This window comes from Bemisia tabaci, chromosome 6 (genome assembly GCF_918797505.1).
Source record: "Bemisia tabaci chromosome 6, PGI_BMITA_v3".
Lineage (NCBI taxonomy): Eukaryota > Metazoa > Arthropoda > Insecta > Hemiptera > Aleyrodidae > Bemisia > Bemisia tabaci.
Window position 1 is genome coordinate 48,409,334 of NC_092798.1, and position 13,591 is coordinate 48,422,924.

Genomic DNA, 13,591 nt, shown 5'->3' on the forward strand with positions numbered 1-13,591 from the left:
CGGAATCGGGAAGCTGCGACCGGGTGGGGGGGGGGGGGGTGTCACAGAAATTGCAGCGGTTTTTGCAACGATCCGCCTTCGCGGAGCAAAGAGCAAAGGAAATCAAAAAATAGACCTCGTCGAGGCACCTCACCTCGCTTGGCGCAGAATCCCGGCAAATCCGGCGGACACCTCCTGCACAGAGCAAGTCGCACTTCATAGCGTGCATCCGCGGATCGTGACATTTTAGCACCAGCGGCGTGGCGTGAATGATCGATTATCGATATTTCCTCATTTAAAGCTATGGTAAAGAATCGATTATTAAGGTGTTCGCTGCGAACACCCTGTTTATCGACCCTTTTTCATAGGTTTAAATGGCAGATCAATCGATCTATCGCAAACGGCGGTACCGCAGTGGCGTGGCGTGAATGATCGATTATCGATACTTCCTCATTTCAAACTATGGTAAAGAATCGACTATCAAGGTGTTCGCTGCGAACACCCTGTTTATCGACCCTTTTTCATAGGTTTAAATGGCAGATCAATCGATGTATCGCAAACGGCGGTACCGCAGTGGCGTGGCGTGAATGATCGATTATCGATACTTCCTCATTTGTAGCTATGGTAAAGAATCGATTATCAAGGTGTTCGCTGCGAACGCCCGGTTTATCGACCCTCTTTCATAGGTTTAAATGGCAGATCAATCGATGTATCGCAAACGGCGGTACCGCAGTGGTGTGGCGTGAATGATCGATTATCGATATTTCCTCATCTGTAGCTATGGTAAAGAATCGATTATTAAGGTTTTCGCTGCGAACGCCCTGTTTATCGACCCTTCTTCACAGGCTTAAATGGCAGATCAATCGATATATCGCAAACGGCGGCTCCGCGAACCCAGAAGCAAGTTCACGGGGAGTTTTGGTCTGTGCATCGGGAAAACGCCGCGCCGCATGAGCGTTCCAATGTCGCCCGATTTCCACCGATAAATATTTATTTTTCACGGAATTTGTTGATTGAATTGACATTTTATAGGAAAAACTAAGATATACGACAACATTGCGAATCAAATCCGCAAGTTTTCCAATTTTTAATTCCATCTTCCAGCCGCCGAACGCAACTTTCAGGGTTGCCACAGTCGGGGAAACCTGGGAAATGTCAGGAAAAATGACGAAAATTTCGGGGGAAATTTGTTAAATCTCCTTCATTTGCTTTCTAGAATTGGGTTTGAGGTTTCGAACAACAAATTTTGCCTGAAAACTATTTTCAATTATGCCTTCTTAACCATCCGTCACATCTTCAATTCTCAGGGAATTTCGCTAAAATGTGTCAGGGAAATCGGAGAAATGTCAGGGAATTTTATACTCTCTAAATTTTGTGGCAACCCTGGACTTTTCAGCGCGCCGAGATTAGCTTAAAGCACCTGAGAGAACTTATGGACGTATTTGCCCTGGTATTTTCAAAAATACTACACAAAATTGTAGACCGATAGCAATTTTACAATAAATTTACAAGTTCGCTAGAAAACAATGGTGAAATCAAGCTTGAAACGTAGGAAAGTACACTTTTGATTGAGATCTGAATTGCTAAAAATGAGAAAACTCAAATTTTCCCTACGTCATTTATTTGTTCGTTAAATTAAATAACGTAAGGATTGGTTGAGTTTTTCAATTTTTAGCGATTCCGATCTCTAATTGTGAGAAAATGTTTGATTTGTGTGGAGACATTCGGCAACATCCCGAGATGTTTTTACGGCATTTTCCCATAACGCAACTTTACTGTTAAGCTGAGAAACAGAATCGCGTGTCGGAAAAAAGGGTTTTCAATTTTTTTTTAAAAAAGTTCAGAATTTTTATGAGCCGATCGCAACTTCATCCTCCTCAGTCCACTTTTTTATTTAAGATTCACATTTTTCATCACACGTAGGTATTCTTGCTTTCAAAATTCTCCCAAGTTGTAATCAACGGCTTTTCCTCGTCGGGTTTTCCGCTCATACCAGGGGTGCGGGAAATTCTTCAGGGTAAAGTTTTTTCGCAATCTTTGCCTTAAAATGTATCTATGTTTCGAAAATATCCTCACCTCGCATAAAAGTTACATGTGCGCATTGTACCAAAAAAAATTTAAAAAATTATTGTACTTTCACGGGTTTTTTTTGTCCTCTCATTTTCACTGAAACAGAAGAAAAGAGAGAAAAAAAAAGTAGTAGCAGGAGTATGTAGTGTATCAGATTGAAACGTCTTTTCCTCCAAAAATTTTCTCGTGTGCTTAAACGGATTTCTTCATGTGACTTACTGAAAAACATACATATATTTTCTTGAGATATTATTTTGACTGAAAGCATCGTTTCTTGTCAACAATTTTTTTTCCCATCCGTTTTTGAATTTAAAGAAGCGTCGTTTCGCTATCGTTAAGTTAAAGTTAAAAAACCATTAAAAAAGCAACGTTTCTTCAACTAAAAATAAAACTAAATTTGTATGACAAGGAACGACGCTTCAAGTAAAAATAATATCTTAAGAACCTTTTTTTCAATGCATGTCAGCCACGGGTAGAACAGCCGCTCGAGCATTTTGTGCATCTCTAGACTTACCATCCTCCTCCTCACCACGGCAGTGCTTGAGTGCTATCGTCCAAGGAAGAACGCCGCACAATGGAGTACCTATTATACCCGAAAAGCTGGCGGAAAGTCCAGAAAAAAAAAATGTGGTAAAGTTTGGTAAAACAGGTAAATAATGATTCTCTGATATCTACTGCATGACATTGTGACAACAGAATCCGCTTATCACTACTGGATGGTCGAGGAAAAAAGGGTAAACCCAGCGGTTTCGCGCGCATCTTAGCTCTAGTTCAGTATTGTTTACGTTCAGCTTTTCAATCAAAGTGTGTATGCAGTGACAGGTACAAGCTACATCTGCAGGCTTATTGGCAGCCATTATTTATGGTAAGTAGTCCCTTTTTACATATATATTACTATAATTAGAAATTTGATTGTCTGGCATGTATATGCTGTTGTCAAATCGTTCAGTAAAATGGGCATTTTCCATGAAGATGCTTAAATAAGATAGTTTCTGAATATGTGCCGGGCTGTGTCGGGCTGAAAATGAAGGATTTTCGTAAACTAGAACCCAACCGCAAGATTCTCCCGCAAAAATTTTTTACCCATATTCACCCTTTGAATTTCTGCGAATTTTTGAAATTGAGCTTTGTTTTCAAGCAAAAATCACGTACTTCCGAATTTTGGATCCTACATATTTTTCAGGTCAATAATGTGAGCCTCAGCATTAAATGGAAGTCTCATGACACTCCTGGAGTTCTTTGTATGTGATTCACACAGATTTGATATGCGACGTTGCCAAATTTACGTCAATTTTTATAGAGTGTGCCACTATATTACGCTGGAAAATTCCTAAACGAAGTAGTTTCTGAATATGTGCCGGGCTGTGTCGGGCTAAAAATGAAGGATTTTCGTAAACTAAAACCCAACCGCAAGATTCTCCCGCAAAAATTTTTTACCCAAATTCACCCTTTGAATTTCTGCGAATTTTTGAAATTGAGCTTTGTTTTCAAGCAAAAATCACGTACTTCCGAATTTTGGATCCTATATATTTTTCAGGTCAATAATGTGAGCCTCAGCATTAAATGGAAGTCTTATGACACTTCTGGAGTTCTTTGTATGTGATTCACACAGATTTGATTTGCGACGTTGCCAATTCTACGTAAATTTTTAGAGTGTGCCACTGTACTACATTGAAAAATTTGTCCGTAAGTAATTTAGGCTCTTTTCGGACTAAATATGGATCCTTACTGACACTATGAACCCTTCAGAAACCCTGCCCCACTCCAGAAGTGTCATAAGACTTCCATTTAATGCTGAGGCTCACATTATTGACCTGAAAAATATACAGGATCCAAAATTCGGCAGTACGTGATTTTTGCTTGAAAACAAAGCTCAATTTCAAAAATTCGCAGAAATTCAAAGGGTGAATTTGGGTAAAAAATTTTTGCGGGAGACTCTTGCGGTTGGGTTCTAGTTTACGAAAATCCTTCATTTTTAGCCCGACCCAGCCCGGCACATATTCAGAAACTATCTTATTTAAGCATTTTCATGGAAAATGCCCATTTTACTGAACGATTTGACAACAGCGTATACATGCCAGACAATCAAATTTCTATTTATAGTAATATATATGTAAAAAGGGACTACTTACCATAAATAATGGCTGCCAATAAGCCTGCAGATGTAGCTTGTACCTGTCACTGCACACACACTTTGATTGAAAAGCTGAACGTAATCAATACTGAACTAGAGCTAAGATGCGCGCAAAACCGTTGGGTTTACCCTTTTTTCCTCGACCATCCAGTAGTGAAATGCGGATTCTGTTGTCACAATGTCATGCAGTAGATATCAAAGAATCATTATTTACCTGTTTTACCAAACTTTTACCACATTTTTTTTTGGACTTTCCGCCAGCTTTTCGGGTATAATACTCCACTGTGCGCCGTATGAACCTTCAGGCGTTGCCGAATCTCTTTTGATAATACGCGAATTTCCTAGTAAATTTATGAATATTTTCCTCCCATTTTTTCAGATAATTTTTTTCGCAATTTTACCTAAAGCTCTTGAAAAATTTATCGGAAAAATATTCATAACGCTCCTCAAAATCAAACATTTTATCGAAGGAAATTCGGCAACTCGCGAATGTTCCTACGGCGTTTTTTCTTAGCACGACAGAGTGGTGATGTTGATGTACCTTCTGAAGTACATTCTTCAATTGACCGTACGTTGTTTTTACGAAACCTCTCCAGCAGTCGGGTGGAACTTCGCAAGACGTCTTGCTAGTCGAAGGACCGACTGTGCAGGCAAGGCGCGCATAACATGCAATTATCGATCATCCATAATGCCTGTTTATCGCAGATTAATTGATCGCACCCAGGCGGAGGGTCCAGCCGCAGGAGATGTTTCATAAAACGACTTACGGTCCGGCGGAAAACTTTGAAAGTTGTTTTTTTTTCCAAGCTCCCTCCGTTCATCGATCCCTTTTCGTTTAATGATGTCCTATTTGCGAGGATTTCTTCACGCCTCCACACGTGTCGCGAATCGCTCGCGGCTCTTGAAAGCTATCGCGTCGAAACAGTGCAAAACTAATTAGTTCGATTTTCCACTCTGGTCGCGTCCGAACGCTTAGAAATAAAATCCCGCACGGTTAGGCTTAGTTGCTTTAATTTCCTGGAACCAAAGTGCGGCCTCTAATCTCCGCGAATAAACACGATAAACTTTCATCACGCGGTAACCGGTTACCGGCAGTTTCTGTTCGTGGTGCTTCCAGCCGTCCGGGAAACTGGGGAGAGGGTGGTCATGGACGAAGTTGAGCAATGGGGGGGGGGGGGGGGCATGTACATCAGGAGTCTTGAAAAAAGACGTATGTCACCGAGAAAAAAACGTTGTGCTTGGAACCCGAAGTTGAGGTCGTATGGATCTCTGAAGTTTTCTGATCACGCATCCGAAAACTTGAGGTTGAGTTGCCGAAGTTCGGATCAGACATCAAGGCACTTCGGTATGTACCTACCGGAGTACCTACTTCAGATGTGTGACCTGAACTTCGGCAGCCAGACCTCAAGTTTTTAGATACGTGATCCGAAAACTTCGGAGATCCATATGACCTCAACTTCGGGTCCCACGCACGAAGTTTTTCTCTCCGTGTGCAACAGTTCAGAGGCCGAATTTCGTCGGTTGAATCGGCATATTAAGGGTCGGTGCCACCACCTCTGGTCAAATTTGGACCGCGTTAAACTGAAAGTAAGCAACCCACATCAGCTTTGCAAATTTAAACGGAAAATTTAATTTTTCACGTAAAAACGGTTGTGCGGATTTTTGTGCAGATTTCAGTGAATTTCAGCGCTTCACGAAGCAAATTCCTTAAAATTTTCAACCGAATCCGCACAAATGTTCTCTCGTAAAAAATGGAATTACCTGGTTGGATTTGGCAATAGCTGGTGTGGCTTGCTTCCTTTCTGTTAAACGCGGTCCATTTCTGCTTCCGGCAAAGCAAAATTTTGAACGCTATTTTTTGGGGACTTTATTTAGAGATACACAGGCTATATTTTAGAACTATCATATGTGGTATTAGTTGAACTAAATTTTGCAATATACTATTATTTTTTCGCCTTTTTGCTAAAGTATATCGTCGTGATCAGACAAAAGAACGTAACTACTTTTAACGCCGCAAAATTTCCTTTTGCGAATTGAATTGAACTTTTACACGGCATTTGGACTACCTTTTGCAATGAAGGAACTACTATTTCTAGCTCAGATCTCAGATCAGATTTTTCATGCAAATAGGTACCTACCTATTACCTACTTTAAATGATAAATATTAGTCCCAAAATGTAGTCCGGTTTTTGGGCATGCCTACCGGAAATTTTTACTGGTCTTTTCTCTGATTTTTTTCAAAAATCAGTGAAATTGTAGAGTAAGTTTCTTAAGTGTCAGGTTTTGGGATTACCAGTAATGGAAATGGTAGAGTTTCTAAACCTCACCAGTACTGTGTGAAAATTTACTGAAATATTTATCAGTCAAACCTTTTTTTCTGTTTCAGGGAAAAATTAGAAAGACTGTTGAAGACAGTGCGATGTGGCGTCATCAGCTTTTCATCGAACGATGAAATCGATGCGTATGTTCTCAGGTAAATTGTCATAATTTATTAATGAGTCATACAAAATTGATTATCCATTCAAGTTTTTTTAAAGTAAAGTTTTTGAATTGCTAATGATGCATGGTGTAGCATTAGTTTGTCTCTTTTTAAATCGCCTTTATTTTTACTAGTCTACAATTTTAACTGTCCCTATAATTTGATTTATCTCTGCATTTTGTAGATACGTATTAATATTCAAAAGGTAATAAAACTTTCCATGTGTCTTCAAGATTCTCTTAAAGAAGGAAAGAGGGAAAGAACAGTTTTTTTTTACTCTGCGAAAGTCTCTTAAAAAATTATTTTCATTTTTAAATTTTTATTTTATATTATTTTTTGTTGTTTATTCTTGTATACCTAAATGGCAGCCTTTTGTGAAATTTTTATTAGCTTTGTTGCATTTTTTTTTAAATTACTAAATAAATATTTGTAAAAAAGATGAGTGAGAAAAATCAAGCTCAAAGAAGTAATAAATCTCCAATAGAATTTTGACCTCCTGACTTTATTTTACTTAAGACCTAAGAAGCCAAAACGAATCTTAAGCTCCAATTACACTTAGCAGTGATTCTTTCTATCATTTATAATGTTTAATTATTTTCTTTTTACATTCATTTTAGCGAGAGCAGTCTGTTCGTTGCTAAAAGACGGTTCATCCTGAAAACATGTGGAACAACCACACCGTTGATGTGCTTGAAATCATTGTTAATGCTGGTCGAGCAGTATGCTGGATTCACATCAGTTGAGGTGAGTTTCGTAGAATGATTCTCTTTTTTGCTTTATCAGCTCAAGACATCAATGCCATAACAGCATTTTTCCAAAAACTAGTACTGACCCCAACGACACGGACAATTTTGCGGAGATTTTGCAGAGTAATGAAAACGCTGCCATACTGAGGCACAGCTACTGATTTAAATTGGCACTAATTGATAGAAGTGATAAGGAAAACTTTCTCGCAAGGTAGTTTTGGGTGAAAATGAGCCTTTTTCCATGTCTTTGACCGGTGACTGACTTATTCTTAGAAGATAGATTTTGCAGTTATTATTGCTGAGTTTGCTAATTTTAATTGATAATTGTAGCTCTTGAATGGGATCAGCACCTATGGCTGTGAATATTATGTAAAGTGAAGATTGCAAAGGTTTCTTGATGATGTTACATCAAGGGTATCAGATCAAATGAAAGGTCAGCACATTTTACTCTGATTAACTGTCCTCCTAGGCAAAACACGGTCTCTAGTCGGTGCTTTCTTCGTCAAAGGCTCACATTTTTTTACATTTCTGAGGTGGATTATGGGCAAGTTCGGAATATTTCTTCCTATCATATGAGGAAATCGCAAATAAGGGTTTATAAAAATGAAGAAATGTTGAAAAGCCAGACCACATTGAAAATGGAAATTTTTCAAAATATTCTAGGTGTTCATATAAAGTGAAGATCATTTTATATGCACCCCCTAATTTCAACCTTCAATAAATTCCTTCATAATTATATGGTTTATTGTAGAACTCAAATTTGGTACATGTAGAGTTTCTCCACCTCTAATCAACTTTGCTTCAATCGGTTCTGAGGCAGCAACCAAAATTAAGGAAAATGATTCCTCTTTTTAATACTTTGTAAGTCTTCTTATCTGACAAATCTCCCATCATATTACTTCGTCATTCAAATTTGCTTATCATTTTTCGTTGATAGTATTTTTAAGCATTAATTTCGTAAATGAGTTGACCTATAAACAAGCACTGCCATTTCAATAATATTCTTACATGAAGAAGTACTGCCTGGTATTGGGCAAATGAATTGTACTGATCCGCATGCCTACCGGCGTTGATCTTTGGCCCGATCAGATCCTTGACCTGTTATGCTTAGGCGTCTATTAATTCCTACTATCTCATCATGGTGAATTTTTTACCTCAATGTATAATTTTTTCACTAAGTTTGTTTCATCAAACTGACCTCTGTATTCAGAAGTAAAGTGAAAGTTTTGAATATTATCACAATTCCTGTGAAAATAATAAGTACCCAGTCTGCACCTACAGTATTCTTAATCGTGTGGTTTGGTTTCAAAACCCATTGAAAATGAGAGAATTAAGATTCAGTATTATCTTATTTTCATGTTTTAATAAGAGTCTTATTTACAAGTTCTCTCCAATGCATCAAGTGATTTTTCCTACTTATCTTGATTTTCTGTTTTCATTTTTTACAGGATTTATTTTATTCGCGCAAGAATTTCAAGCGCCCAGAGTTGCAAAAGAGTGTTCACCGCAGTTTTGATCAAGAAGTCAAGTATTTGAATGCCCTCTTCAAAAGTGAGTGAAAAGCTCTTGTATTTCGTGGAACTTGTGCTATGTTGAGACGATCTATGTAATCAGATCAGCTAACTTCTCTGCAGACTTCACCAAAAAATTGGACACACAGGATATATGCACTAGTCGCTCATGATTTTAAGGATGCATTGCATACACATCAATGGCACACCAAGGTTTTCAAAAAATGGCAGAAAATTTTGTGAAAATTTTCTTTATTTTCGTCCTCTCTGTTCAAGTAGGGCCCATTTTAGAGTCTTGAGACAAATTTTAGCAAAGAATCAAGTTGAGGATTCCAATCAGACCCTTACGTTTTGAAAATTTTCATTTAGGAAATTTTAAAGGAAATTAGGAAAGTTAGTTTGCTAGTTAGTTACTGTTCATCGACATTTAGCTGCTGAGGCTATTTTCGTCTTCACAGAATTTCTGAAAGTTCAATTGAAATTACGGAATTTGGCAAGTGCAACAATCCAAATCTGTATACTAATCGGTTTTTTTTGTTTTTTTTTTTGCAGATGGGGTCGCATACACTATGGGGACAAATGACTTCGGCTGTCAGTGGTATCTGTACACTTTAAAACCACTTTCAAGCAGCAACAGCAACATAAATGGGAACCCTGTCGGTTTAAGCCCAAAGAAGAAACTCAACAAAGATGTGGCCGGCGACCAAACTTTGGAGATCCTCATGACGGATCTTGATCCAGAAATCATGTCTATTTTTACAAAGTCAGCATCATCCTCAGCACTTGAGGCAACTGAAGTAAGATCTCGTTCATACTTGCCTCCAATTTTTTTATGAAATTCTTAGGCCCTCGATGCAAGATAACTTTGCACAAACCATGTGAAGATCAGTACCATGTCAGGGTTTTTTTTTCCACTAAATAAACAGTTTTTGGGATCAATGATATGTACATTAGTCTGCTTGAATTTGTATCCTGCCAAAAGAGCACAAAATCGCTACTTAACCATTCTTTTTTGCATTTCTACGTCATTTCCACAGTCCTGTTCTTTTCTATAACCCAATGAGCTACATCTAATACTTCTTAACTTTAAACTTGTCTTTTTTTTCAATCAAGTCTCAAGTCACTGATAAAACCTTGTACATATTTTCTATGTTTTTGGAAAGGAGATCTCTTGATCCAGGTTTTAGAAAAAAGTTGGAACCTAAATTTTATGAATGGGCCTATTGCAAACTTTTGCTGTAGCAAAACTAAGAGTTGTTTCTGAAAGATAATGCCTCAAAAATCACGATAAACGCATTGGCAAAGTCTGAAATGCACGCATAACTTCACAATCTGTGTAAGAAATCTGCGGTTTTTTGAGCTTCCCGCTTCAAAAATGATACTACGGCACAGGTGAACATTTTGTTAGAGGAGTCTTTCCATCGTCGGCAATATTCATCATGGCCGGCGCCAATTTGCCAAAACACGTGTGATGGGACAAGATAACACCTGAACAGGATTAGACCAGATAACGATCAGTGTGTTTACGTTCATATTTTCCTGGCCCGCCTTGATTGACCTTGAACTCTCCTCGAATTACGCGCAGAACTGCGGGAGAGTCAGCCATGATGAATATTGCGGACGATGGAGCGACTCTTCTGACAATATGTTCACCTGTGCCGTAGTATTGTTTTGAAGCGGGGAACTCAAAAAAACGCAAATTTCTTACGCAGATTGTGAAGTTAAGATTGCATTACAGACTTTGCCAAAGCGCCTATCGTGATTTTTGAGGCATTTTCAATTTGAAACAACTTGTATTTTTGCTCCAGCAAAAGTTTGCAACAGGCGCATTGGTAATTGAAGCAGGAGTCTCAAAGAAAGTCGAACTATCTCAGTTTCTGCGGAGCATTCAAAGGAAGCATCAGGGGTGCAAAATGTTCTTTGCAAAACCAATTAGTCACAATTTCAGCCTCAAAATTCCCTCTTAGCTGAGAAACGTCAAAATTAGGTATGCGCCAAGTGAAAAAATTTAAAAACTCACTGCGCTTTTTTTCCTTCCTCATTTATTGCTTCAAAAAGAAACAAAGCTTCTCATTGAAAAATTTCTTCATGAGCTCACAGATCTACACACATTTTCTGCTTTTGCCGTTTTGCCGTAAACAGGAAAAAATTTGATGTATTTACTTAAAAAGAGTCATGAAACCCTGAACTTTTTCTGCATGGCTGCTTTTCAGTTATATCAAGTTTTCTTTTTAAACTCACGGTCAAGTAATGTAGAAACTTGGAATTATATGATTTCTGGCGTAGGTATAGAGGATGTTCTGCACTGATAATTTACCTCTTCCTTTTATTTTTTCAGAAATCTGGAATTGATAAAATTATTCCAAATATGGAGATCGATGCGTATCTGTTCGAACCCTGTGGATATTCAATGAATGGAATTTCCAAAGATGTAAGTTGATACATTTTCAAAGCTGGCTTAAACTTTATTTCATATCAGTAATGCCCTCAGTCTAGGGAAATTTTACATTTTATTTTCCTTGCTTGGAAAATGATTCCACCTACGAAAAAATAGTTTGTGTGTGTAATTTAGTACATTTTGTTATAAAATCGAATCGTGAACTGAGAAAAGCTCAGCCTTCAATTGGACATGCACTAAAAAAGTATAGAAGCGAAAATGCACATACTCAGAATCTGGTTTGAATAATAAAAAATAGGTAGTAGGAACACTGTTCCGTCACATTGTCATAGAACACATTTTCCCTCTTTGAAATATTCATTAGGACTGTTCTCAGCCAAAGCAAAAGCAAAAGCAAAAGTCCTCATTTCAACAAATAAAAAGACAAGCCCTTCAAATAGTTATTGTTTTTTTATGGTTATCCTGAGTCAAAACATTAATGGTGACCAGAATTTTCTGCGGAAAGTCTTACCCAAGATGCCAAGTTGTAAGAGTGCTATCTGAAGGTCAACTGTAAAACTAATTATGCATTAGGTTTAATTAATGGAACACAGAAATAGCACTAGCATCTAATGATAATAGTTTTCAGCCATCACAATGGACCACTAGACAAGGTCCGAATTTAAGCTTTCTGATACATGTTTCATCAGTAGAATTTCACGAAGAACACAATTCTTGCATCGAAAATTACTGAAATTAACTCCTAACTAAGATATTAATGTTTTTATTTTACATTGGTTACGGGAATTTTGAATTGCCGGGTCACAAGAAACGCAATTCTCTACGTGAGTCAAATCGCGCCTCCCAACAGTTTTGGCAGGCTTCTCAATTGGGCATTGTTCTTTTCCCACCCTGTATTGCTCACAGTGGAAACAATTTTTTAGAGCTGAGCCAAAGCGTCAAGGTTGAGGTTGCCAGATTTTCATATCGCAGAGATTGTCATAGTTAAGTTTAGTGTGAGATTTGACGTACATAGATTATTGTGTTTTCATAAGCAGGAGGTTTGAATTCACACAACAAGAAACATTAAATATCTTAGTTAGAGTTAATTTAAGACAGCATGTTGGAGACTTTTGCCAGCATGCAATAAAAATTCAGCATGAAGCTGAAAATCTCAATACAGAGGGAAAAGCTCATCTGAATTTTTAGAGCACGTTTGCGAAAAACTCCAACAGACTGTGTCCAACATACGACCTGTGCGTTTATAGCTTGAGGGATCAACCACATTTTGCAATTGGGAATTAACAATATCTGGCTCATCTGTAAAAATACATATGCACACATGTAAACTATTGGTACATATGTTGTTCCTAAACTGAGCCTGAAATTGCAGTTCCTAATTGAAAAATGCAGTTCAAATATCCCTTACTCCTCTTTAGGTCTCTTTTAGAGAGCTACCATGAGCAAAGATTTTTGCACTTTATTTCTCATCAAATCTGTCTATTTTATGTTTAGGGTTATTACATGACTATCCACATCACTCCAGAGCCAGATTTTTCTTATGTCAGTTTCGAGACCAACGTGCAGCAAGCTTCGTACAATGAGATTATAGCTCTTGTTCTTGAGACTTTTCAACCAGCTCAGTTCGTTTGTACTGTATTTGCAAGCAAAGTAAGTACGAATGTAACCTGTAATAAAGTCCTTTTTCTCCCTCTTGTGTTATTTTTTTAGCATAAAAGCAAGATTTGGTCACAAACTTAAAAGGACACCAAGCAAGAAGTCAACAAATTTCTTGAGACGGAATTATGGTCAAGTCAATAAGATGCTATACAGTTCATTGTAAATCAGAATGCTTCTTTTAATTAGGGAACATTGATCTTCTGTCTTTCTCCGTACGAAAGAGGAAGTGATACCTAAATAAATTCTTCCTTTCCACGCTAGTTTTTGTCAACTATGTACTTTCCATTTATTTGTCTAAAACCAAAGTGCTGGCTATTTAGTTTTTTATAATTTTTAACTCACCAAGAAGAGAATAGCATAAATCCTCGTAAATTTTGGTAGTGAGCTCTGACTTAAAGTTCAGTCTCCTCAACAATTTCTGTGTCAGTTGTTCTCATTATTGGTTTATTCGCCCAGTTTCAGAGAAAAAGGATAGTTCACATTTAGATTTATTTTTACATTCAATCAAAGGAAGTGCGCCGTAAAATGTTTTAAAGAAAACAAATAGATGCTCTAGGATCACTGTTCTTTATGAAGATCATTGTCGTGGAAAACCTTGAATACAAGGTTTGTCCC

At 37.7% G+C, this 13,591-nt stretch overlaps 1 protein-coding gene across 1 annotated transcript in view; it reads left to right on the plus strand.

Annotated features, from left to right (window-relative positions):
- SamDC (S-adenosylmethionine decarboxylase) overlaps nt 1–13,591 on the plus strand; it is a 42,330-nt gene that overhangs the window by 23,018 nt on the left and 5,721 nt on the right. The window contains exons 2-7 of the mRNA XM_019042842.2: nt 6,570–6,656; nt 7,280–7,406; nt 8,857–8,959; nt 9,472–9,716; nt 11,258–11,350; nt 12,812–12,967. Coding sequence (XP_018898387.2) covers nt 6,570–6,656; nt 7,280–7,406; nt 8,857–8,959; nt 9,472–9,716; nt 11,258–11,350; nt 12,812–12,967 — 811 coding nt within the window. The remainder of the gene's footprint in view (nt 1–6,569; nt 6,657–7,279; nt 7,407–8,856; nt 8,960–9,471; nt 9,717–11,257; nt 11,351–12,811; nt 12,968–13,591) is intronic.